Source organism: Lemur catta, chromosome 22 (assembly GCF_020740605.2).
Source record: "Lemur catta isolate mLemCat1 chromosome 22, mLemCat1.pri, whole genome shotgun sequence".
In the NCBI taxonomy this organism is placed as follows: domain Eukaryota; kingdom Metazoa; phylum Chordata; class Mammalia; order Primates; family Lemuridae; genus Lemur; species Lemur catta.
The window spans coordinates 6,000,641-6,026,922 of record NC_059149.1 but is presented as its reverse complement, the minus strand read 5'-3'; the positions used below and the strand labels follow the sequence as shown (position 1 = coordinate 6,026,922).

The window sequence follows — 26,282 nt, the reverse complement described above, 5'->3', positions numbered from 1 at the left end:
CTGTCTGTGTGTCGTATTTGGTGTGATTTGGTAAAGCGGTAAGTGATGTGGCCTTAAATTTGGCAGATGGACACATTACTAGAACGGTAGTAGTGTAGTATAGTACAGTGTAGCTTAGTGTTTTTAAAAAAACATCTAAAATTTATATAGCATGTCACACCTCTCAATTTCTTAACTGCTTTATCTTAAACGAGCAAATATAGTAGCACAGGTAAAAATCCAAGAAATAGTCCCTAGTAGTAAAAAAAAAAAGTATTTGTTTAAAGAAATAAGAGATTGGAATGTTTTGTTAGGAAAAAGCTATCAATTATTATTACTATCTTGGATCATCTGATGACTGGGTTTTTTAAATGCGGTAGATTTGGAGAGAATGCCAATTTATAAGGTACAGTCTCTATTCTTTCTCTGTTATGAGTTTATTTTCCTGTATAAAATTTTTGTCTTTTTCCTATCCAATGAAACCAATAGTAAATAACAGTCATGTAGCCAGTAGTCAAAAAAGAGGTCATAACACCCAATTATTTCTTTCCATTTCCACCGGACCCTGGCGCCTCGCATAAACTGAAGTCATAGTTTCTCAGGAGTAATGTGCTTTGTTTTTTATTTGTTTTATTTTAATGTCAAAGAAGGTCAGAGTATTGGTGCTATGTTAGGTTCATGTACTCCTCCCTCTGTCTTACAAGTCCCCTCCCTCGCACCCCTCCTTGAAACAAAGGAGACTGTAGATTCCAGGAGAGCAGATGTGGTTTCTCATCCTTGCATCTTCCCCAAATTCCACACATCCTCATACACCATGCTGCACGCATTTAGTGCTCACGTTTGTAAAGTGAGTAAGTGAGAGCTAAGCTGACCATCAGGGCATTAACATCAGAACGGTTGCTTTGCTATACCTGCTTTTAGTAAGGTGGTTGCCTGACTTGACAGAAAGTAACTTGTGCACTCCCTTTGCAGAGCTCTCCTGAAACTGGGAGAAGGTATCTGCAGCTTATTCTCCATTCGAGTGGACCTTAGCCTGGAGACCACTCTGGAGGATTCCCCTGACCTTTCTTTTCTAGATCAAGAATCCCCAGGGAAGGGAAAGGAGTTGCATTCAAACCTCTGAGGGTGGTAGGTAATGTAATAATAAATGAACCGCCTGCTCACACTTCATCCTTTATCATTCTATATGTCATTGACATCACTAAAGTGTGATGTTAAATCTAGCTATAATTAAAACTGAAAAACATCTTAAAGTATATTTCTCCTTAATAATTCTTTTCATTTACTTAATCTTCTGATAAAAGTTTATTTTTATTTATTTGTTTCTTGCTTTTTTGAGACAAAGTCTCGCTCTTTTGCCTGGCTAGAGTGCCGTGGCGTCATCATAGCTTACAGCAACCTCAAACTCCCAGGCTCAAGCGATTCTCACTGTGTTGCCCAGGCTGGTCTTTAACTCTTGAGCTCAAGTGATCCTCCCACCTCGGCCTCCCAAAGTACTGGGATTATAGCATGAACCACCACACCTGGCCTAAAAATTCATTTTTAGACAGTTTCCACTTTTCAGAGTTCTCTAAGGACCTAGTAAAGCATGAATAATACTTTGTACTCATTTGAGTCCTTGCTACTAAATTTCTCTATGTAAAATCAGTTACAAGAATGATATGAAAATGTGCTTGTCACTCTTAGTGGACAAAATGTGTCACGGATTTATAATCTAACATCACCAGAGACTATAGTACATATACCACCCGAAATAGGCCAAAGTGGTCCCCATCCTCATCTGTGCTAGATTGAAGGGAGATAAACATCAATAAATGTAACCATAACACAGTGACCAACTGCAATCTGCACATGTGTAGGTGTGAAGGGTTTTATTTTCCTTCCTCCCCAGAGCTGGAGTAAATGGTTTGATGATGGTACTCTCCAGGACTCCAGGTCTCCAATTCAGTTTCCAATAAGCCTTCAGGCCTGTTTGGCTCGCTGGTTCCCTTGGTCCTTAGCAGGCGTTAGCCTCTGAGCTCTGCTAATTCTAGTTATACCCCCTAAAAAAGAGAGAGAGATGAAAAATATGGGAAAATGGCTTTTTCTTGCAAGTACGTGAGCAGACCTCTAAAATAAATGAATTAAACTTGTAGCCTAGAAGCAACATATACCAAAGGTAAAGTTCAGGTTCAAGCTGAATTTCTCACTTAAAGTAAACATGTCTAAGATGAAGCACAGAGTAACTGGGAAACTCACAATCTCACTTCTCCACAGAGAAAAGTCAAGGCAATTGCAGCCTTCACAGAGCTCCATGGGTCACATTCTAACAAGTTAGCAGCTCACAGAATGGCAGCTGTTCACAGCAAGGTCAGCAATAATAGACCAATGACACAAGGCTTCTGGTTCTTGTTCCAAAAACTACCGATAAGCAACAATTTCATGACTAGATTTCAGTATTTTCAGTTGAAAATATTTTCATAACTGAACATAAACTGAAAAATCTAATAATTTGGGATACTCTAAGGGTAGAATTATGACATTGTCTGTTCTGAGCTAACTTAGTAACACACTCTGATAATGGCACGTGACATATAACCATCCTATGCTCTAGCATCTGATAAATAGAGGGTGAATGTTGAACTCAGTTAATTAAGATGTTTACTTTCACTGGTGAGAAACCTGTAAAGTGTTTCAATAAAGAAACCTATACATAATGCTAGAAGGTTTTAAGATGTCACAAATTTAAAATTTCACAATTTTCTTCAATTAACCCAAGCCTTTATTCCTTATGATTTTAAGTACTGACATCACAAAAGATGTATAATTTATAGATGGTACATGTAGAAATGAAAGTAATAATGGTAACAATTAGAATAGCTCTACCTCTATAACTCTTAATTAGAAAGTTTGGAACTTAACAAAAATTTTATATAAATCTTACTGTACTTTGTCAGCTCAAGAAAACCATTACCTGTAGTTGACCCTTGAACAACTCAGGGGTTAGTGGCATTGACCCCCCGTGCCATCAAAAATTTGTATATAACTTTTGACTCCCCATAAACTTCACTACTCATAGCCTATTGTTGACCAGAAGCCTTACAGTCGATTAACACCATCGATTAACACATATTTTGTATGTTATACATATTTTATACTGTATTCTTAAACTAGAGACAAGAAAATATTGTTAAGAACTATAAAGAATGATTTATTTACTGTCATTAAATAAAAGTGGATCATCATAAAGGTCTTCATTCTCATCGCCTTTACGTTGAGTAGTCTGAGGAGGAAGAGGAAGAGGAAGGGTCTGGCTGTCTCCCATGGAGGAGGTGGAAGGGATGGCAGGAGAGGCAGGCACCCACACGGTGTGACTGTTACTGAAAAACACCCACATTTAAGTGGACCTGCACAATTCCAATCTGTGTTGCTCAAGGGTTGACTATATACAGATGAATCTGAACTGTAGTCTTAAGAGTTGTCCCACTGAAAAAAATTATTTCAATTTAGTCTAAAGTTCTCAAAATGGTGCCCATGTCTATGATCCATTAACACAAAGAAAAGAAAGAAAAAATGGAGGCAGACAATAAATGAAATTTTGAAACAGGGCACATTCTTGAGCAACGTTACCCTTAGCCTTTTCCTTTGACTATATATTCAACCTTTTTCTATGATTATATTAAAATAGAAAGCATTGCCCGAAGTTGTAAGCATTTAGAAATACTGAATTTGGCCTGGTTTTTGTTTAGATCTCAGGACAATTACCTCAAGTAAATTCTATGGAAAACTTCCCAGTACTTAGGCATATGAGCTTTTCATCAAAGATGCCCATAACATAAAGGCACATGTACTTCCTTAGGGAAGGTCACCTTTCTCTTTGCATGACTCATGCAGAAAATCATTAGGAAAATCATTTTAATCAACATGCCAAATGCTATGTTGGCCAGAGTGTCTCAGATGATAGATTTAATTTTTTTTTAATTTATGGTCATTGTATATTCTGCAACAAGCAAAGGGCACGATGGTTTTTTATCTCCTCACAGTGTTTCAGAGGATCTAGCGTGAACTGCCCATCTCTTACATTTGTAAGGGGAACCCGGGCCCGCCCCTGGCCATACAGCAGGTTCTGGGCTTTACCACTGGCCAGAAAAATACTTGCAAGTTCACCAGCCAATAGCTTTCCTTATGAGGCTAAAAGGAAACAGTCTGAGAGAACTTTTCTGCCTTCGTTAAAAATGCAAGCTGTCCTCTTTTGTCCTTTCCTATTCTTAGTCCCAATCTTCATGCATTCAGAAAAACTGGGGTTAAACCTTGCTGAACTATGCACTCCCAAATCTTAATGCTTTGGTCTTCAGGATAGTGAGACCAAGCATGTGATGAAATTCAGAGGAAAGAAATGGTGAGGACAGCTGGTGACCAACAAGCAAAGGAGAAAAGCATAGGAGAAAAGTGATGATGGTATTACCTTAAGTTTTGAAAGCATCTTTCTCAGGAAAGCTCCCAAGTCTGTATAGATACACAGTGTGTATTGTCTCTTACCCTCGGTGATTAAAAGACTCTTAAGATTGCCGGGGAAGAGGCACTTTTGGGGAAGCCAGAAGTGGCACTTTGCACAGAAAACTGAGGACAGCAGAGAGAAAAGCTGACATCACAGTAAGAGGGAAAAGATAAATGTATGTAACTTTTGTGCTTCCTACAAGTCCAAGTAACTCGGGGAGACACTCCCGAGCGCAGCGGGTGTCACCTCGGCTGCAGGGGGTCACCTGGCGGGCGAGGCCGGGCACCGCCCCGGAGTCTCGGGCTCGGAGGCCGGGCCGGCCTGCTTCACCCGCCTCCCAGGCGCCGCTGCTGCTGCAGGTCCGGTGCGGCGCTTCCGGGAGTGAGCACAGCCCAGGCCGGGCAGAGACAAAGGAAGCGGCGCTGACAGCCCCGCTCCGCCGGGCGGCGCCAGGCCACGTCGCGCGCAGGCGCTCGGCCCGGCCCGCAGGTCTCGGCCGCGGTGGCGAGCGCCGCCTTGCGGCGGGCCCCGGCGGTGCAGTCGGGGCCGCAAGCCCGAGCGGCCGGCCAGTGGGCGGGGCTAACCCGGACCAGCCTCTCTCCCCGCCCCCTCAGGTGGGCGGGTCACAGAAGCTGCCGGGCGTTTCTCCCCCGGGCTGTGATTGGTTAGTGGTGCCCGTGCGTGGTGACGTTGGGCCTGGACGGCAAGTTTCTGAGAGGAGCGCGGGAGCTGGTCGGGTACGCGCCGGGTAGGTCTCGAACGCGTAGTTCCGCTGCTCTCGTTCTTTGGGAGCTCCCGCGGGGAGCTCGGCGGCTTCCCGTCCTCGCGCTGCCCCTCCGGAGTGTCGCTCTGCCCGCCCGGGCCCGAGTGAGCGTCCGCGCGGGACCTCTGCGGGGGGAGGGCCGGGCCTGTGTTGGTGGCTCTGAGACTAGGGGAGCAGAGGGAGGGGTCTGCTCGCCGTGCCCCTCGGGCTCCGGCGTCTTCCCTCGGCCCCACCACCCACCGCCCTGCGCCTTTGGGGTCACCGCCTGGTCTGATGTCGCCGGGCCTGGTGGCTCTGGGAAATGGGAAATGAGGCGTTGACTAGTTCTAGCAGCTTTAAGTGCCTGCTATGAGTTAAGGACCGTGCTGAGTGCGAGGGCTGCGCAGGCCATGGTAGCCCCAGTACTTCGTGCCAGGCACTGAGCAGATCGGCGCTTGGATTCATATTTGAGCTGAAATGAACACAGGCACTGAAGGAAAGGACCTCTCAACAGAGGCAAATATGAACAGTTATTGTTTGGTGCGAGATAGGTGCTCAGTTCGAGGTGTACACTGTGGAAACAGAAGGGGCAGCCTGTTCGAGAAACTGATACCTGACCTAAGCCTGGAAGGAAGAGACAAAGCACTAAAAAACTAAAGTCTGTGGTTCTCCAACTACTGTCAACTGGCCTCCACCACCCCAGTAAACCTTTCCCTGCTCCTATTCTTGTGAACAAATGGAAAACACATTGCAGGCTAATTGCTTCTTTTATTCTCATTAGGTTTCTGGTTTCAGGGAAGATGACAGAGGAACTGGATCTCATGGGACAGGACTCTGATGCGGGGAGTGAGGAGGTGGTCCTAACTCCTGCAGAGCTCATTGAAAGGCTGGAGCAGGTAAGCATTCCATGCAGAATCCCTTTGCTCCAACCTCAGCGTTTTTGTTTAGTCCATCTGTGTAAATGTCAGGGATCAGAAAATAAGGAAATGGAATTCAAGGCATATTTCAAGAGAACAGGGACTGGATCTTACCATCTACACAGAAATAGGAAGTAACGGAGACATCCTCCATCAGAAACCTCAAAATATCAAACAGAATCCTCAAGTGGAGTCAGTAAGGTAAGGGACAGCTTTGGGCACATTTAGAACAACTCACAGAGCAAGGATCTACTTGGTGTTTGCAGGGACTGTAGAGGTGTGGTGAGACTCGTAAGTTCTATACCTTAGTCCCTGAAACATCTGCCGTTTCCCTGGAAAATGCCTTGGTTAGCAAAAAGCTGCTGAAACACTTTCAGGGTCATATTCTGGTCATATTCTTCCTTTTCCTCCCGTCTATTTTCTTGACTCAGCCGTTCTCTGTGTTTCCACTGCTTATCTAAAAGCATTTCTGAAGTATTTCTTTTCATAATAATAGCTATGATTTATGGAGCTTTTCCTGTGTGCCAGTAACTGTGTTGAGTTCTTTTGGAGCTCTGGTAATTTAGGAGTTCATACTATCTGGACTTAAGTCTCTCCATGCCATTCCTCTATTGTATGACCTTAAACAAGTTCTGTAGTTTGAAGCCTTTCCTTGACTGGATGGACATGATAATAGTAGCTACTTCTCGGTGGTTGTAATGATTGCATGAGATAATGTATATAAAGTGCTCAGCATGTTGTCTGACACATGATAAGCACTCACTAGTTATTAGTTGTTACAAGTATTAGTAATTATCTTGACTCTCTCTCATTAACTGCCCCTTTCCAGAACTCTCTCATGTTTGCTACTTTAGTTTCCTTCATTCTTTACTGCCAAACGTGCTATCATGAGCAACAAAACTGAAGGAAGATAATTTTTAAATTATATGATAATCCTTACTATTTAGCAGTGATTTTTAATCTATTTTTATATCACAGACCTTTTTGAGAAGCTGCTGAAAATTCTGGTTCTTCTTCCCAGAGTAATGCATCTATGCAGAATTTCTGGGAGTTCACAGACCTCCTGAAATCTGCCCACAGACCTAGTCTGTGGAATGCAGTTGATGAACTCCTGCTTCATTAGGAAAGGGTTCATTAAACAAAAATCATAAAGCACAAAGCATAAAGGAAAAAAACAGGTACATTCAAGTACATTAAAATTAAGAATTTTTGTTTATACACCTTGATGAGAATAAAAAGAAAAGCCACCAAACTGGGAGAGGATATTTATAAAATATATAACTGACCAAAAACACTTATCTGCAGTACATAAACAATCCTTACAGATTTCCCAGTAGAAAAATGAAGTCTTAACAGGCATATCCCAGAAGAGGAAACCAGCATGGCCAATAAGCATATGAAAAAGATGTTCAACCTTTTTAGTAATCAGGAAAATGCAAATTAAAGTCACAATGAGATGATGCGATATCACTTCATACCTGTCAAATTGACAGAAATGAAAAAGATAAACAATAGAAAGTATGAGAAGAATGTAGAGTATTTGTACACTTACATAAGGCAGTGGGGCTATAAATAGGTACAATCACTTTAGAAAGTAATTTATTGTTTAGTAAAGTTGAAGGTATACATACCTTGTCACCTAGTAATTCTACTCCCAGGTACTTACCTAGAGAAAACTTTCACACGTACTCCAGGAGATGGGCACAGTATGTTCATAGCATTGCTTGCAAGAGTTAAAAATGAAAATAACCCAGATAGCCACCAGCAATAGAATGAATTTTTTAAAATTATGATGTATACACAGTGGGGGAAAAAAACAGCAGTGAAAATGAGTAAAACAGCTCCTGAAACAGCGTGGATAACAGGCCCATAATGTAGAACAGTAACAGCAATAAAATACAAGTTGCTTCTGCTAGTGGGTCACTGGGGGGAAAAATGCAAGTTGCCAAAGAAACTTGCAATGTATATAAAGTTCCAACTTGCAAAACTATTGTTCAAGACATAGCTTGCCCGCCTTGGGTGATAGGGCGTTTCTGGTGTGCTGCAAACACCTCACAATGGCAAGCTCTCCACCTTCTGGGACAGCCAAAGCCCTGGGCTGGTTGCTCTCCTGGGCGTCATCAGCAGTCCTTGGAAGGCAGCCTGAGGGTTTGGTAGACACTCTAGTGCAGTGCCCTGAGTTCAGCCGAGGAGGTGAGCTACCACCTGCACAGCCAGCTATAGACTCTTATGCTGTGCAGCACAGCCTAAGGGGCAGCCTGGCGGAGCCACCGTGTGGGCCAATGATGAGCACAGCTCCAGGAGCATATATAGGATACTCTTATGCCTGTAAAACATGATTTCAAAGTTACTATGTTACATGCCAAGTTTCGCATTATAATGATTGTTTTAGTTTACTGGGGCTGCAGAACAAAGGACCAAAGACTGGGTGTCTTAAACAACAGAAATTTATTTTCTCAATTCTGGCGGCTAAGATCAAGGTGCCTGCACAGTTGGTTTCTTCTGCGGCCTCTCTCCTTGGCTTGAAGGAGACGTCATCTCTAAGTGCCTCCCGTGGTCTCTCCCTGCGTGTGCCTGTGTCCTAATCTCTTCTTACGAGGACACCAGTCATATTGGATTAGGGCCAGCCTGATTGCCTCATTTTACCTTAGTTATCCCTTTAAAAACCCTGTCTCCAAATACTGTCACATTCTGAGGTGCTGGGAGTTAGGTGCATTTTGGAGGGGACACAATTCAGCCCATAACAATGATGAACAAATTGTCATTACAAATTTTGATCAGAGGCCAGGTGCAGTGGCTCACACCTGTAATGCCAGCACTTTGGGAGGCCAGAGGGAGAGGATTGCTTGAGGCGAAGAGTTTGAGACCAGCCTGAACAACATAGGGAGACTCCATCTCTACTAAAAAAAAATTAGCCAATTAGCTGGGCATGGTGTTGCATGCCTGTAGTCCCAGCTACTCAAGAGGAGGCTGAGGCAGGAGAATCACTTGAGCCCAGGAGGTCAAGGCTGCAGTGAACTATGATGACACCACTGTACTCTATCCAGGACGACAGAGTGAGACCTTGTCTCTCAAAAAAAAAAAAAACATTTATCAGGAGACAGATATAGCCATTTTAAGCATAGAACCTGATTATTTTTTAGAAGACCATGGATTAATACAAATTTCTCACTAAAAATTTTGAAAAGATTTTATTTGAACATTTTATGCTAATATAAATTTTCCTCTAATGTTTTATATTTGATTATCATACATTCATAATGTAAATGAATGATCTCCCCAAATCTCCATTTTTCCCCAGTGTACCATATAAGCGCTATCATTTTCTTTGAATTTCCTCTCATAAAAAGGTTGGGAAGCATTATGTAGAGGTATAAACAAATATAGTGAAACTATAAAGAAAATTAAACACTAAATTCAGGCCAGTGATTACCTCTGAGGAGGAAAGGACACAGGGACTTTTAAAATAATGGTAATATTCCTTAATGAAGTTGTGCACACACAAGTCTTTATATCATCGTTCTTCATGCTTAATGTGTATTTCATAAATATTTTTGTACCTATTCAATATTTAATCAAATCAGTTAAAAAGAAAAACTGCTTTCTAAGTCCTCCAGAAAACTTGATCTTTTCTCATTCTGTATTCAGGTTGCGTTTCTGGTTAACTTTATGTATCTGCGACACTGTTAGAGAAGTTCAGGCACTTGAAAAACATGACAGCAGCAACACCCAGTATTTAATGATGTGTCTTGGCGAGAACTGGAGAAGCAGAGACGCAAGGACGTCAGAAAAAATCAGTCGAGCCCCACTGGCCTGTCATTCTAAGCTGTGCTAAAACTGAATTTCCTGTGATTGAAAGATAAGCGTAGCTTTCCTTAGTCACCCGTGGGTATTTCAGCTCTCTAAGCCTTGGTAATCTCTGAAAGGTGCTGAGCAGCTGGGCCCGAGCCACACGGCGGAGATTTAGCCTGTTGCTCCAAAGCTGGGTGGGTGGTGGGTGTGTCACTTCTGTTGTGGTCCCTTCTGCTTTGTGACTGTTAGTAAATTACCCAGTCTGTATGTTTTCATCCATAAGGTGAAGATCACTATAGCCATTTCCTCTCAGATATTACAATGATGAATGGAAGATTATTTGCAAAGCGCTGTGAGCTTCAGGAATGAGGAGGTGTGCGGTTTCACGTAGTGGTACTTCATCTATCAGCGTGTTGCGGAAATGGTGCCAGTGCCCCCGGTGGGCAGTGGCGGGGGAAGAAGTATTAACAGAAACGTGCTAATGCTGCTTGGCAGAAGGTGCTAGGCAAAGCTCAGGTGTGGTGCTCTCAGCGATAGGTGTCATACTGACTCCTGCAGTGAGCAGTGAGTTTGCTTTCTTAATGTTGGTTGAATAATAAGGTTGTGAACATAGCATCCCCACTAAAAGAGCACGAGGAAAAGCAATTGTCAATGTAGTTTATTTTCAAAGCCTTTTCAGTATTTCCAACTGGGAGGCAGACAGTTTTCTTAGCCCAGGCTCTCTGTGGTTTTCATGGGGTTTGTACTGACTGACAGGGTTATGTTACTCCACTGTGAGTGATGCTCATTTTTTTTCGGCATTTGTCTTTTAGGCCTGGATGAATGAAAAGTTTGCCCCGGAGCTGCTGGAGAGCAAGTCTGAGATTGTAGAATGCGTCATGGAACAGCTAGAGCATATGGTAAGAGTTGCTGGTCTCAGGGTTACCAGGGAGGAGAAAGTTAAAAGCCCTTGGTCAGCATCGTGAGAGGTGGTGATCTGAGAGCAAATCTGAGAGCAACCCAGTTTGTTTGTTTTTTTAATACTGAATTAGTCATCTATATGTATGAAGCATGAGAGGTCCTGTATATATCTGGATATCAGCTTCCCTGGAAACATCTGAAAACCTGCCATCACTGGCCCACGTTTCTGTGTGAGAACAGTCGACTGCACAGGCCCCCAACTGCCCGTCCTTCTCTCCGACCCTACCCGCTTGGCCCCCGCGGACATCTGAGTTTGTTGTCCTAGGCTTAGATGATCTGGGCTCAACTCATTATCACCTGCAGAGTAGCTTTAAAATGTTGGTACTTTACAGGTTTCCAGCTGCTTTTTAGACCCATTAGACACTTCTGTGCTCTGTATTATCTCCTTTGCAGTGAGATTGGAGTTCTTCCGGGCCCTCTGGCTGAGCATATTCAGATTCTACTCAAATAGTTATTTTCTGAAAGCAAATGAGCACTGTTTGACCTTTATACAGTGAGACTGAAGTCACGTATTGTTTATGTAATTAAAAAACTAAAAGCAACTGAGAACTCTCATAGAATGAATTTTTTTCATTTTCCTTTGACTGAAACATAGTCTTTGGGTCTCAATGTTGCTTAAACATGTTTTTTATAAGCTTTAGTTTCTCTTTTAATAGGAAGAAAATCTCAGAAGAGTTAAAAAGGAGGATCTGAAGGTCAGCATCCATCGGATGGAGATGGAGAGGATCCGCTATGTCCTCAGCAGCTACTTGCGGTGTAGACTCACGAAGGTGTGGCATGGAGCTGCCTTAGGCATTGAGGCCGTGCGGTCTGCAGTACGGACCTAACGTCCCGGGGGAGGTTGGGCTGGGGCCTGGGAGGGTCCAGGGCCTGAAGATGCTGCTTGAGAGTAGTAGCAATGTAGCTAAAGAGTGAGGAGGGCACGAGATTGTCCTGGGGAAACACGGATGGCACGTGTGTTGCCCCACCCTGGGGACACCATACACAACTTCAGTCTATTTATCTGCCACATGAATGGTGTCCCCTGGAGTTACAACAGGGCAGTGCCAAGGGTAGAGTTGTTTGCATTGATTGAATAGGGAATAGTGACTGGAGGAGAACTGGTTCCAAAAATTATTTTGCACCTATCAAAAGGACAATGAGAGTGTCAAATGGACCAGGATGACTTGGCATTCTCCTGAGCTCTCCAGGAGCTCTCCTGAGCTCCTGACCATCTAACTTACAAAAATGGAATTGTGAAACATCCTTATTTTGTATGATGTCTGTTTTAACCCTGGAAAATTCTTACTTCATTGAAGTTTCTTTTCATTTGGTTCCATTTGTCTCCTTACTTATACAAGTAAAATACATGCTCTTTTCTGCACGAGAGTCCTTCGGATACCTGAAGACAGCTAATAGGTCTCACTGAAGTCTTCTCTCAGCTACACATTCCAGCCATTTGAATACATTCACTGTCCTGATCTCTTCTCTAAAAAGGTTCTAATTTGTCAGTATCCTTCTTAAATTATATTACCTGGACCTAAACACAGTGTCCCATTGTAGTTTGACCACTTGTATGAAAAGCAGGATTATCATTTTCCATACTCTGGGTATTGAAATGGGGGCAGTGCCGCCCACGTCGCAGTAGCGTGTGTGATGGGTGTGTCACGCTGAGTTCATTCCGCACTCACCATTGGCTGCAACCCTCCTCAGTCCAGTCAGAGTTACCCCGGCCAGCCACCATCCTGTATTTTTAGTTTTTGACCCCTAAGTGTGGGGCTCGAAACTTATCCCTCTGAAACTCTGTCTTTATAGATTGGGCCTGGGCTCTGTTGCATAATATATTAGCTCTCTCTTAATACTTTGTGTTATCAGCAATTTTGGTAAACATGTCGTCAAAAATCTTACCTGATTCATTAATCAGACTGGGGCAACAATAAGAGAATTTCACCAGAGACTTCCCTACAGACTGATGTCCACCCACTGAGTCAACGTTTTGTGTTCAGCCATTTATGGATCTCCCAGTCTCTACTGTCCCCCAGCCCCAGGTTTGCAGACACAAGGGTTTGTGACACAAAGGTTTGTGACACAAGGGTGTCACAGAGACATGGTCACATGTCTTAAAGCATGCCGCTCCACCCTGTCCCCAGCTACAGGCCACATGCCCTTTTCATGGAGGTGGGGATTGGGGAAACCCTCATCATGTTAACCATGTCCTTTCCTTTGACAGATGTTTGCATGATGGTTTTTATTTATCCTCACAGATAGAGAAGTTTTTCCCTCATATCCTTGAGAAGGAGAAAACACGCCCTGAGGGGGAACCTGCCAGCCTCTCTCCAGAAGAGTTTGCCTTCGCCAAAGAGTGAGTAAGCAGTAGGTGTGGGACCTGCCTTCCCCCGGCTTGTGGGCCTGAGCCTTGGTGGCTGCACCCATGAAGCCTGTCTCAGCCCTGGCCACTGTGGTCTCAGCCCTGGCCACTGTGGTCACAGCCCTGGCCACTGTGGTCTCAGCCCTGGCCACTGTGGTCTCAGCCCTGGCCACTGTGGTCACATAGCCCTGGCCACTGTGGTCACAGCCCTGGCCACTGTGGTCTCAGCCCTGGCCACTGTGGTCTCAGCCCTGGCCACTGTGGTCACATAGCCCTGGCCACTGTGGTCACATAGCCCTGGCCACTGTGGTCACAGCCCTGGCCACTGTGGTCACATAGCCCTGGCCACTGTGGTCTCAGCCCTGTCCACTGTGGTCTCAGCCCTGGCCACTGTGGTCTCATAGCCCTGGCCACTGTGGTCTTAGCCCTGGCCACTGTGGTCTCAGCCCTGGCCACTGTGGTCGCATAGTCCTGGCCACTGTGGTCGCATAGCCCTGGCCACTGTGGTCTCAGCCCTGGCCACTGTGGTCTCAGCCCTGGCCACTGTGGTCTCAGCCCTGGCCACTGTGGTCGCATAGCCCTGGCCACTGTGGTCTCATAGCCCTGGCCACTGTGGTCTCAGCCCTGGCCACTGTGGTCTCATAGCCCTGGCCACTGTGGTCTCAGCCCTGGCCACTGTGGTCTCAGCCCTGGACACTGTGGTCACAGCCCTGGACACTGTGGTCTCAGCCCTGGCCACTGTGGTCTCATAGCCCTGGCCACTGTGGTCACATAGCCCTGGCCACTGTGGTCACATAGCCCTGGCCACTGTGGTCTCAGCCCTGGCCACTGTGGTCACATAGCCCTGGCCACTGTGGTCTCATAGCCCTGGCCACTGTGGTCACATAGACCTGGCCACTGTGGTCTCAGCCCTGGCCACTGTGGTCTCATAGCCCTGGCCACTGTGGTCTCAGACCTGGCCACTGTGGTCTCAGCCCTGTCCACTGTGGTCTCAGCCCTGGCCACTGTGGTCGCATAGCCCTGGCCACTGTGGTCTCAGCCCTGGCCACTGTGGTCGCATAGTCCTGGCCACTGTGGTCACATAGCCCTGGCCACTGTGGTCTCAGCCCTGGCCACTGTGGTCGCATAGTCCTGGCCACTGCCACCAGCCAGTTGTGCCGCAGCAGTTTGAATTTGTGTCTTTCAGGTACATGGCTAACACGGAGAGCTACCTTAAAAATGTTGCCTTAAAGCATATGCCCCCTAACTTACAGAAGGTGGACCTCCTGAGGTCAGGTAAGCGGAACATTCTCTCTTCGGACGTCCCCAGGAGCGTTGCTTACATCCCGCACATCCTCAGCTGCCTCGGAGCAGCACTCCATCCTCACTCCTTTTTTTTCCACAAATATAGAAAGCAAATACGTAGATAGTCAGAAAAAAGAAAAGAGGAAGGGTTCTGGTTTTAAAAAAATCATTAAGACCCGACACAGAAATAGCCGTTGTAGCATGACTTTTGTGTTCTTCAGTTCAGTCGACTCAGGACTGCCACCGTAAACGGAGACTCTGGCGGATTCAGCCTCTTGTCCTCCGAGCTGGGCGTTCCTCAGCCCTGGGGTGCAGCTGGACGCAGCTGGAGGGGAGGGGAACCTCCAGTGAGTGCCGTTGGCTGAGTAAGGGCTCCTGATCTCGTTGTCGTGAGGAGTTTCTCTGGTTCTGGAAAGAGGCAGGATGGAGGGTGTGGGGAGAAAAAGCGACAGCAGCCGGGTCAGCCAAAGCCCCTGCCTCAGGCCCTTCCCTCACTGTCCCCTGAGGTCTGCTGAGCTGGGGAGAGGGGCAGGGTCGGAGTGCCGAACGGTGCGTCGAGCACCTGGGCCCTCTGGCTCGTGGGCTAAAGTCCCTGTCCCTCAGTCTTGCAGTTTGCCACACCCAAGCAAGGCCTTGTCGGGCAATATTTCTAGACCAAATCAAACAGCTCTCCAGGAGACTGGAATCCACCTTGTTCACAAGCTGAGCTGTTCCTCAAGCTCAAGTACAACTGAGCCCTGGAAATTCACCTCTGCCCCAGCCTGGACTAGGGCTGGGGGCCACACTGTGCCCCCTGTGCTGGTGGAACAGCCTCTTAGTCCAGCGGGCTGCGCACAGCTCTGGAGGCCGGGAAGTCCAAGGTGAGGCAGCAGAGTCGGTGTCTGGGAGAGCCTGTTCCTCACAGATGGCGTCTTCTCTGTGTCCTCACACAGGGTCACTAATTCCATCCTCTGTGTGTTCTAATCTCTTCTTATAAGGACACCGGTCAGATTGGATTAGGGCCTGCCCTGGTGGCCTCATTTTTGCTTGATTACCTCTTTTAAAGCCTTGTCTCCAAATGCAGCCCTATTCTGAGTTACTAGGAGTAGGGCTTCAGTGCGTGGATTTGGGGGGACACAATTTAGCCTGTAACCCCAGGAGCAAGCCAGTCCCCTGCCAGTTCCGTGGGACTCGGAGCTGGTCACTGGGGAGCTGCCTGTGGGGAACAAAAGGCCCAGTCCACGTCCGCGCCTGCCCCCAGTCAGCCACTTTGTACTGTGGAAGAGTAGGAATGGAGCCAGGGCCTTGACCATTTCCCAGTGCGTTCTCAGCGGGTGACTGTCAGCCCCGGGACTGCTGGTGGGCCTGCATGTGGCTCCTGGAATGGGCCGGGCCACTGTCCCAGAGCTCCCACCTGAGAAGGCCCACAGCTCCCCAAACACTCACCCTCGGCTTGTCCTGGATCCCTCCAGGGATGCAAGCCAGAACCCGGGGTTGGAAGCTGCTTGGTGGGACGAGCCTGCCCTCGTGGGATCAGGGGCTTCCTTGGTTGGCCCAGATGCCCTGAGTCCCCTGGGCCTCTGGAGCCTGAGCACTCGGAGACCCCAGTGGCAGAAGTGGGGGGCACATTGAAACCCAGGCTGCTAGCAGTGAGGCTAGAGGACTCTGGTGACATCAGGAGTTTCTTGGGCAGGCTCAGAGCCCTAGAGCAGCCTAGGGGACCCTCATTAGACCCTTGGAGCCAGTTATCCTGAACCCCTTCCTATAGATTAGGGAGCCGAGGGTTCTCTAGGTACAGATGGAACTCCAGGGGGTGACAGGCTGTCACGGAGCAGCCCAGCGTGGGCCCTCACTAACTGAAACGTTGGCTGCTGACAGCAGTTTCCGAACCTGCAATTAACCAGTGAGGGACCACACACAGGCTTAACCCTCTATTCCTCAGTCTGACGCATCCAGGGCTATCACCATGTGACCCAGTCTTTCTAAGATTCTCTCCTCCCACTCCATCATGGGAAAGTTTTCCTAACCAGCTCCACACAGCGTCCTCCTGAAACGCCATGCGTATTTCTACCTCGGCCCATGCATTTATCACTTCCCAGCCTCACTTCTCTGTGAGTCTGCCCTTTCCTGCAGAGCCTGCCACTGAGTGTAAGTGCCACCAGGTCACAGCCTCATCCACAGAGACCGTTGCACGCTGGTTCTTGTCCTCCAGAGTGTCAGAGGTCCCTGCGCACAGCAGGGTAGTCGTCTGTTGAACACGTGGTCGCCAGAAGGAGCCAGGGCTCGCCTCATGTCACCCTCCCCAAATGCTTTTATGTCAGAGGTCCCTTAGTGTTCATTACCATTAATCCCAGCAACTTTTCCCATATTGACCTTGGAAGCTGAGCATTTTCTGACGTTATTATTTTTCTGGCAGTTCCCAAACCAGATCTAGATTCCTATGTGTTTCTGAGAGTCAGAGAACGACAAGAAAACATACTGGTAGAACCAGAAACAGATGAGCAGAGGTGAGTTATGTGTGTGTCCTCCACAGTGGGAACATTCCTCCCATTGGGGACCAGCCATGCTCTGCAAATAAATCTTTTTTCCTCCTTTTCCAGGGACTATGTGATTGACCTGGAGGAGGGCTCGCAGCACTTGATCCGATACAAAACCATTGCACCTCTGGTTGCCTCTGGAGCTGTACAGCTAATTTGAAACTAAAAGTAGACAGGAATGAAGACACGGAAGCTTAGGGAAAATATTGGAAACCCCTCGAATCATTTTGTGCCTGAGGACAATAAGGAAGTAGCTCTCCTGGCATCACACTTTTCTTGACAGTGCTGTGGATGACTCGGGCATTGACAAGGAGCTTGAGGCAGGGTCCTCCTTCCTGCCGCGGTGGCCGGCATGTGTTGTGCGCACTACGCAAATACACGGAGACTCGCACTCTGTGCACCTTTTCCCTTCATGGTACTCACCGAGCTAAGGAAGGTAAAGGTGGTTCATAAAAGGCCTCACTGCCTGTGATCAGGGCACTGTATTTAGCCCTAACCGGGTAATAGTGGGAGAGTTCAGTTAACCTTTTTGATAGGAAGATTGTAAATAGATTAAAGAAAACATCTGTGGCCTTCGTCTGTAATACATCATTAGATTGTGTGAACTAACCTTTGGGATCCTCTAATATTGGACTTAAAACCAATTTCTGTCATGCTTAACCGAAAATCACAACTAAACCAATAAACCATTATTAAATTGGGTTTGGTGGCAGAAGGCACTTCTGGGCAGTTCTCAGCGTGTAGTCTAATGACCTATGTTCTCCCCGCTGTTTACCTGCAGTGCTCCTGCCTCCGGGCAGCTTCGCCAAGCCAGCCTCCAGGCCATCTGGCCGTCCCTGGGCGATGTGGCTTCCGTGTTGTGACCTCAAGCCGCTTTTCCCTTCTAAGCCCTTCGCTTTTCCAAGGGAAATGGCTGGCGGGGATCTACTGTGGGACCTGAGACATGCAGACAGTGACTGAGTCCTCATTCCTTGCAGCATGAGGGAAAGCAGCTGCAGTCCATCGTTCCTTGCTTGAGGAGCAGTCAGCAGATTTTCATTTACAAGATCCGGGCTGTGGGCGTGGTCGGTATAACGTTGCTGCTTTCCAAGGGAAATCACCAGGTGAAAGCAAGGAAGGCTTTATGCGTTGGCAGAAGGATCTGGTACTCGTGCAGCGCCTGCTTTTTCCGAGTCTTTGCCCTCCTTGGCTGCTCATTAAACAGCTGCGTGTGAGCGTCAGTGCGCCGGGCACAGTGCCAGGCAGCGGGGCTGCGCTGAGAGCAGGACAGTCACTGTCCCCACTCTGGTAGAATGAAAAGTGCTTTGCAGAAGATTAGAACAGGGAGACTTCGTTAGTTCATTTTGCTTTATAAAGAAAATCCCTGAGGCTGGGTAATCTATAAAGAGGTTTGTTCAGCTCAGGGTTCTGCAGGTTGTACAAGAAGCCTTGTGGAAGAAGCATCTTGCCGGCGTCTGCTGGTGAGGGCTTCGGGGACCTTCCCATCCGGGCGGAAGGTGGAGGTGAAGGAGGAGCAGACCTCGCACATGGTGAGAGAAGCAAAAAGGGAGGCGGGGTGCCAGGCTCCTTTGAACAACCAGCTGTCCAGTGAACCAGTAAAGTGAGAACTCACTCCTTATGGTGGGGAGGGCACCAAGCCATTCATGAGGGATCCGCCCCCATGACCCAAACACCTCCCACCAGGCCCTACCTCCAACACAGGGATCAGATTTCAGCATGAGATTGGAGGGGTCAAACATCCAAACCACATCAGTGACTTACCAGAGAGACTGGACTGGGGGTCTGGGAGGGCCTCGCTGGAGAGAGAACATTTAGACTGAGATCTGAGTAACAGGGAGGACATGCAGAGATCAAAAGGGCATTCCAGGCAGTGAAGACAGCTTGTGCAAAGACCCTGAGGCAGAAGCAAGCTCTGCCTGCAGTCAGTGTGGCTAGTGGTGCAGAGTAAGGTCACTTAGGCCCTTGTTAGCAAGGATCCCATTTGGTCCTGCAGTAGTCCTGAGACTCGGCTGGGCTAGTGTATGTAAATGGTGGAACCAAAGCAGATACTCAGTGGAAGTCTGAGATCAGAACACAAGTCTCCTTCCTCCCAGGCAGGCTTTCACTTTGTGCTAAGCAGCCAGAAAAGACCAAGCTAGAATCAAGGACCAGAAAAATGAAAAATAGAACAGTGCTTAAGCCTCAGTGTGCATGCCAGTCACCCAGGGAGCGCGGTAAGATGTGGATTCTGACTTGGGGCTGGAGTGGGGCTCACGGTTCTGCATTCCTGGGGATCCCCCAGGTTGTGCAGTTGCTGCCAGCCCGGGACACATGGAGTGGCAGGGTTGTGTCCTCGTCTCCAGCGGCTCCCTGGGTGCCAGCTGCTCGGAAGCGTTTACGTTCTCTGCTGAAGCCACAGAATGGCTTGCTGCATTTCGTCACCTGCCTCTGCAAAGGAAGACTGGTTTAGATACGTCGTTTTTAAATCGAGGGGAAGTTGAATTTCAAAACCAAGTAGAAGGGAAATGATGTGGCTTGGTCGACTTTGATTTTACCTTTGCAGTGATGGTGAGTATTTTGCTTTTTTGTTAAAAACTCACCACTGATGCATGGCAGAACGTTGCATCCAATACTGGCATCATCCTTTAGCGTAAGCTTGTCCCTAGCAAGACAGCTGTTCCTGAGACGTGTTTGCAGGTCCGTGTGTGGGTTTTTCCTGTCACAGCCATCACCTGTCGGCGGTGTTTACTCTGCCCAGGACCCAGCAGTCAACGTGGCTTTAGTGCCTCCCTCAGATGCATCGAACTTCCTTCTGTGATGTGCAAGGGTTAACCTTGAAGCTTTCAGAGTATATTTTTAAGCAAATACATTATATATAAATTCTTTATATAATGTTCTTTAAGTAATTTATCTTGGGAAGCCAAACATTCCAAACCATTGGAATTCTTTTTAAGAATTGATTTTTTAAATCTAGCTAATCAACTAGCTATGAAAGTACTCTCATATTGTCCAAAAAAAAAAAAAAAAGAAAACCTTCATTTTATAAAAAACAAAATAAGTAGTCTGTACTTATTTAACACATTTGGTTTCAAATACCTTGGCTGTTTCCAAAAAATTGGGTATTCCTTCCATAGCTGAAAAATAGCTACTGGGAGAATACAAGGAATATGCGGGGGATTCTGAAGGCAGTAATAATGTTTACTGTTTACCAAGAATCAGGCTGTTCTCTAAGTAGATTAACTTGTAAATCTTACAGCAACCCTATGCAAGGAAAAATCTGAGATTTTGGAATGGGCAAAAGAGCTTATCATTTCAATGGAATGCTTGGTGCCTGTAGAGTGTGTACCCATGTCTTTGAATAGATTATTTTACAACTCTGTAGAGGTACAAGTTGATTTATAGGAAACCTATAATAATGTGAATATCTCCAGTCTTGCTATACAAATGGTTCATGTCCATGACAACACAAGTAAATTTTGTCCTGTTGAGAATAAAGTCAAAGGCCCATTTGAACAGGTTTGAATATTTCTCTGGTTCTTTCATTAAATAGTAAGTTAAATAAAATCCTTGGCACATGTTCCTTTCATATCTGTATGCGAGTCAATAGTACCTACCCTATAGGTGTTAACGAACAAATTTTAAATTTTGTATATGATTATAAGGTAGGTACTGTTGATAACCCCATTTTACATATAAGAAAACAGACTCCTCTGGTGAAGGCTCATAGCTACTAAGTGGAGATGTGACCAAAGCTCAGTGAGCCCAGAGCTCGAGTCCATCCTGTTCAATGTCTTGCCAGTGCTGTCTCCCACGAAAGGAAGGAGGATCCAAAAGTGTTTTGAGCAATGACAGCCTCTCTGGAATAAATTCTCATTTTCCAAAAAGAGCCATTTGAGGGAATAACCACTACCATTACTTTTCTCAGCACAGGAGTTGAGGTTACAAGGAGCTGTGATGGCACCATTGCACTCCAGCCTGGGTGACAGAGACCGACCCTGTCTCTTAAAAAAAAATAAAAAACGGGCTGGGCGCAGTGGCTCACGCCTGTAATCCTAGCACTCTGGGATGCCAAGGCGGGAGGATCGCTTGAGGTCAGGAGTTCGAGACCAGCCTGAGCAAGAGCGAGACCCCGTCTCTACTAAAAATAGAAAGGAATTATCTGGCCAACTAAAATATATATAGAAAAAATTAGCCGGGCATGGTGGCGCATGCCTGTAGTCCCAGCTACTCGGGAGGCTGAGGCAGGAGGATCGCTGGAGCCCAGGAGTTTGAGGTTGCTGTGAGCTAGGCTGACACCACGGCACTCTGGCCCGGCAACAGAGTGAGACTCTGTCTCAAAAATAAATAAATAAATAATGACAAAAGTAAATCACTGTTTTTGCCCCCAAGAAATTTACAGGCAATCCTAAGATGCCTTAGGTAAATCCGAAAATATGAAATTGTTTGACTCAGAAAAAAATTTCTTAACAGCCAGGACTAAGAAGGTTGAAAGGAAATTGTTTTCTTGGGTTCAAAGCTTTGCATATGACAGAATGTGTTAAGCCTCTTACACTCCTGGGGACCCAAAGTTGTTCCCAGCTCAAATGTAAATTTTTTGAAACTTCAGTTTGCTGCTTCTGTTACCTCTGCATCTGTAATTATCCTTAAGCAGAATTCTCACCGTCTCCTTGCCCTCTTTGAAAGCTTCAGTGGAAGCAGAGCAGGAAAGAGTAAAGGGGACAGGTGGACGCTGACCTGCTCCTAGACGGGCAAATTGCTTTCCAGGGATTTCCTTGTTTAACCCTCGTGACAACCCTGTGAGGTAAACTCCACCTCAAAAAGAAATTGTCCCTTCTTTTTCCCTAGTTTCTAATCTTTTCATTCCTACAGTTTTACGATTTTATCTTTATTAAAATCCCACTGCAACTCCTTGGGGAACTAAGCGAGGCGTGCAGACGTGCGCGGGAGGAGTGGGCCCGTACAGCCCGGAAAGGTCTCGAAAACAGCGTAATGGAAGATGGCGTCTGCCACGTCTGACGTCGTTTGTCACCAGACACAGCGTGTGCCGCCACCTCCAGAGAGGTGGTTTGGCCCCAGTCTGAGTGAGACGCCTCGTTTCTATGACAGATCAGCGGCATTGCCGTCTTCTGGCCTCTGAAGCCTTTTGGGGTCCCACAGCGGCCCGAGATGTCTGCACTCCACTGAGCCCAGTCGGCAGGAGGCCACTGACTGCGGTTTTGTCAACAGCTTAACAAATGAAAGGAGAGCCCGAGGGCGGTTTCGTCCATTCCTCTTGGTTCCCCAAGTTTTGTTTCTGTATCAAATTTGATCCACAAACCAGCATCCCTGGATTAGTGTGTGAGTTCCTTGCTTTCAGCAGAGAAACAACCACCTGAATAACATCTCCATGTCTTCTGAAAGTTATTAATGCACCTGAAGACATTATTAATTACACATCCCTTGTTTTCTATATAAGGATCCATGTGATAAATTCTTCCCAGAATTTAAATAAATGTTTGTCTCAAACTTTGTGACCCATTTTATCAGACAAACGGGTCCTGCTGGCCCCTCCGGCCTCCCCACGGGGACTCGGAGCCTCTTGTGCACTCACTGCCCCCCCGCCCGGTGCCTTTCCTTAGTTTCTGGTCTCCTTTTTGTACCTACAGTTTCACTATTCTAGTTTGCCTTAGTTTTAAAAGCTACCCCTAACTTGGGGGAGAACTAAGTAACATCAAGTTCCCACTTTGTAAAACGCGCGTGGGAATGAGTAATTCATACGCCCTTTCACGGAGTACAGATGGCTAAGTGAGGCACACGGAAAGTGGTGACGAAGGCAAGAGGTGTAGTGTCCTGTCACTCAAGCACTTTTATACAAGAGTGACGAGATCAAAACAGCAGTGTGCGAAGTCGAACATGGTTCAGTGCAGTCAACGCACACGTGGGCTCAGAGCCCGAGGGACGTGCTGCACATGCAGAGAAGGAAGCTCCGACTTAAAGTTGCTTAGAGTCTCGTGAGGGAGACCGACGCAAACACCAACCACAGGCTGGCGTGCTTCTACAAAGGATGGGCACAGGTGTGGTGGAAGAACGCAGGAAGGACTCAGAGACTGGAAGCATCATGATCGCCTCCCGGAACAGGTCCTGCCTGAGACCCAGAGCACCGCAGGAATGAGCCAGGCCGGGAAGGGATGGGGCCAGAAATGCCACGTGCAAAGGCACGGAAGCCCCAGGGCACATGCAGGATTCTGGGAACTCCAAGGAGCTGGGCATGGCAGGTGCAGAACGTGAGAGTTGGGGTGTGGGGGAGGCCGTTTCCCATCCTGTAGGAGTCTCCTGGCAGACTCAGGTCAACAGACATGTCTTACGGCAGTCTGCATGTTGTGCCAAAGGGTTTGTATTTTGGACTGACATTTGAGAGCCTCTGAGAGATCTTAAAGCTAAGATACGTTTTTAGACATCTAGTTTACCTTTAGAAAGATCCCTCTGGTGACTGGAGAAAGGAGGCCAGACTGCAGGGCTCAGAGCCAGGGCTGTGCTGGTGACCCAGGTGAGACAGCACCTTGCAGCACATCCAGCTGGGTGGAACGTGGCGGTGGCAGCAGCTCTGCTGTGGCAATTGGCGGACTAGGGAGTGGGGTCAACTCTCTGAAGACAATAAAAAGCTGGATGAAATCAAAAAAGGATTTTTTTCTAAAGACATCAAAGAGCTAACAAGCTAGTGAGGAATTACAGCAAGATCTAGAAGACTGAGAGAGAGAGAGAAGAGGTGACTAGAGCATTTGCCCAGGCCGAGTGCTCGTGGAGAGACCAAGCAGAGATACTGACAGCCTGAAGCAACAGTGCCCGACCTGGGGTTCATGGGGCCTGCAGCCCAGGGGATCCAGGGACTTGGCTGAGAAAATATTCCCTCTTTCTTTGCACTAACCTCAGAATGAAGCTTAGACTGCCCTTCCGCTATGAATCCAGGCAACAAGCCACAGTAATATCATCAGATCTTGTGACTTTGTCACCAACAGAAATCATATTTTCCTACCACATTTACAGTTGTTGCAGATATCTGAAAACATCATTTACACTCATCACCATTTGGGGGGGAGGGGGACCAAGTCTCGCTCTGTTGCCCTGGCTGGAGTGTCACCATAGCTCACTGCAACCTCAAACTCCTGGGCTCAAGTGATCATCTTGCCTCAGCTTCCCAAGTAGCTGGGACTATAGGCTTGCACGATGACACCCAGCTAATTTTTCTATTTTCAGTCGAGATGGGATCTTGCTCTTGCTCAGGCTGGTCTGGAGCTCCTGAGCTCAAGCCATCCTCCCTGCCTCCGGCTCCCAGAGTGTTGGGATTATAGGCGTGAGCCACCGCGCCCGGCCCACCCTACCATTTATGGGAACTGCGTAACTATAATGCCATGCAGTCCTGCCATCACCAAACACCTGTACCTTGATCATCAGTGCTGGGCCATGTCACTCTCACTGGACATCACCAAGTGACTCCTTGACTCTTTATGAAGCAGAGATAATTCATAATAACCTAGCTTCATCTTTATGACACATTGAAAACCACAGAAAATATAACATAGCTTTTTGGTTGGTTGGTTGGTTTTTTTGGATTTTGGTTTTCTTTTTGTCATAACCTAACAGTACATCTTGCAGACCTTTCCACTGGGTACATTCCATAGACGATGTCTTGGATCTTCTTTCAGCTGCATAGGCTCTCATTGCCGGGATGCGCCATAGTTTACTTTAAAAGTTCCCTAGAGATGATTACTTGAATTGTTTCTGAACTCCTGCTACTGTGATCACTGCTGCGTTGAATACACTTGTATGTGGCTCATTTCATTCATGTGTAGGGATAGCTGTAGGATAAGTAGGATTATAGAGGTATGCTTTGTATACTGTACAGACTAATCCTTTGTTGGTCACGTGCATTGCAGATAACTTCTCCCAGCCTGTGCTGCGTCTTTCAGCTTTTCTTCCTGGGTCCTTTATTGTGCAAAAGTAGCCAATTGAATGTAGTTTATTTTCTGTATGGTTTGTGATTCTTATGTATTACTTAAGGAGATTTTTCTTATCCCAAGGACATAAATATATTTTCTAATATTTTCTTCCAAAATTTTAAAGTTTTGCTTTTCACATTTAGGTATTTAATCCACCAAAAATTAATCTGGGGCTATGGTGTGATGTAGGAATGGAACTTTGTTCCGCATGATAGCCAGTTAACCCGCTGTCTCTCACCGACTAGTCCACTCTCTCCTCCTGACTTTACTGCTGCCAAGTCCCCTGTGTGTGGCACTTCTGGCTGGCTGTTCCTAGTAGTCTATTAATATGTTCTAGGTCGAAACCACACTGTTTTGCTTACTGCAGCTTTTAGTTCTAATTTTAAATAACTAGTTATGACTAAAATATATATATCACTGTAAATGGAAAGAAAATCTGAGAGAAGAAAATAAACGTCACTTAAAATCTCACCATCCTAAAATAACCACTAATAAAATGTTGGTGTGTATACTTCCTTCTTAACAGCAGAGTTAAATGATTGAGCAAAATGATAAAATGTGTAGAAAACAGGCCTAATGAGGAAAGGGCTAAGTTCACCTAAACAGGGGAGCACAGAAAAACAGGTAAATATGTTTTTAAAAATTGAAGAATTTTTAGAAGAATGCTAAACAGTTATTCATCTTAAAAAAGGGCCAAACAAGAATAAACTACTTACGTCAAAAGGAATGTTCTCTGAACATGAGGTGAGCTCCTTGGCGACCAAGAAGTGAAAGAGTGGACCAGACAGTCTGGAGACCCAAGGACAGTCCGTCCTGGGAGACTCCGAGAACGATGTAGCTCCGTCCTCTGCCAGGTGGAAGCTGGCCTTCCCTGCTGCTCGCCACCCACCTCGGGCTCTGGTGACCTTTAAAACTGAACTGCTGGATTTTAGTGAATTAACCAGAACAGCCAGGAGTGTGGGCAAGATCGCCAATTTGCACCTGGTGCTTAGAGGCATGAACTAGAGCTGCTGATCCAATGTGATCCTGGCTTTTATGGGACAACTTAGTTTTGTGGGGTGAAAAGTTCAGGAGGAAAGGGTTAGGAAACTACTTAGTTGGAAAGAAGAAGGAAGGAATTAAGCAAGCTGTGTTTTGCTCAATGAATCTTGAAAGACCAAAATTGTCTGTGCCCAAATAGGAGGAAAGTATGGAAAAGAAACCGGGAATCTTGTAAAACTCAAGCTGCTTTTCTACAGCGTAAGTCCACACACTCGGGAATACAGAGGGCAAAAGAGTCAGAAAAGTGACCGAGACAGCCACGCCCAGAACTA

At 46.5% G+C, this 26,282-nt stretch overlaps 1 protein-coding gene and 1 long non-coding RNA gene across 10 annotated transcripts; one reads left to right on the top strand and one right to left on the bottom strand.

Moving 5' to 3' along the window:
- Positions 1-5,121: 5,121 nt before the first annotated feature.
- GINS4 (GINS complex subunit 4) lies at positions 5,122-17,716 on the top strand. Of its 6 annotated transcripts, none has more exons than XM_045535754.1 (8): positions 5,122-5,204; positions 5,980-6,094; positions 10,720-10,806; positions 11,524-11,637; positions 13,111-13,208; positions 14,401-14,489; positions 16,894-16,984; positions 17,078-17,716. In XM_045535754.1, exons 2-8 carry the CDS (start codon positions 5,999-6,001, stop codon positions 17,172-17,174), a joined length of 672 nt encoding a protein of 223 aa, XP_045391710.1. In that variant the 5' UTR covers positions 5,122-5,204; positions 5,980-5,998; the 3' UTR covers positions 17,175-17,716. The 6 variants fall into 6 exon arrangements, with proteins under 6 accessions (XP_045391710.1, XP_045391713.1, XP_045391709.1 ...); XM_045535757.1 differs by having other exon boundaries at positions 5,184-5,204; positions 5,994-6,094; XM_045535753.1 differs by lacking the exon at positions 5,122-5,204 and adding an exon at positions 5,217-5,323.
- Positions 17,589-25,988, bottom strand: LOC123626621. 4 transcript variants are annotated; one of them, XR_006730945.1, is made up of 4 exons: positions 25,686-25,988; positions 23,440-23,617; positions 19,549-19,805; positions 17,589-19,441 (listed from the first exon to the last, which is right to left on the bottom strand). It is a non-coding gene; the product is annotated as an uncharacterized LOC123626621 (long non-coding RNA). The 4 variants fall into 4 exon arrangements; XR_006730944.1 differs by having other exon boundaries at positions 19,594-19,805; XR_006730946.1 differs by having other exon boundaries at positions 17,589-19,805; positions 23,440-23,634.
- Positions 25,989-26,282: the final 294 nt, after the last annotated feature.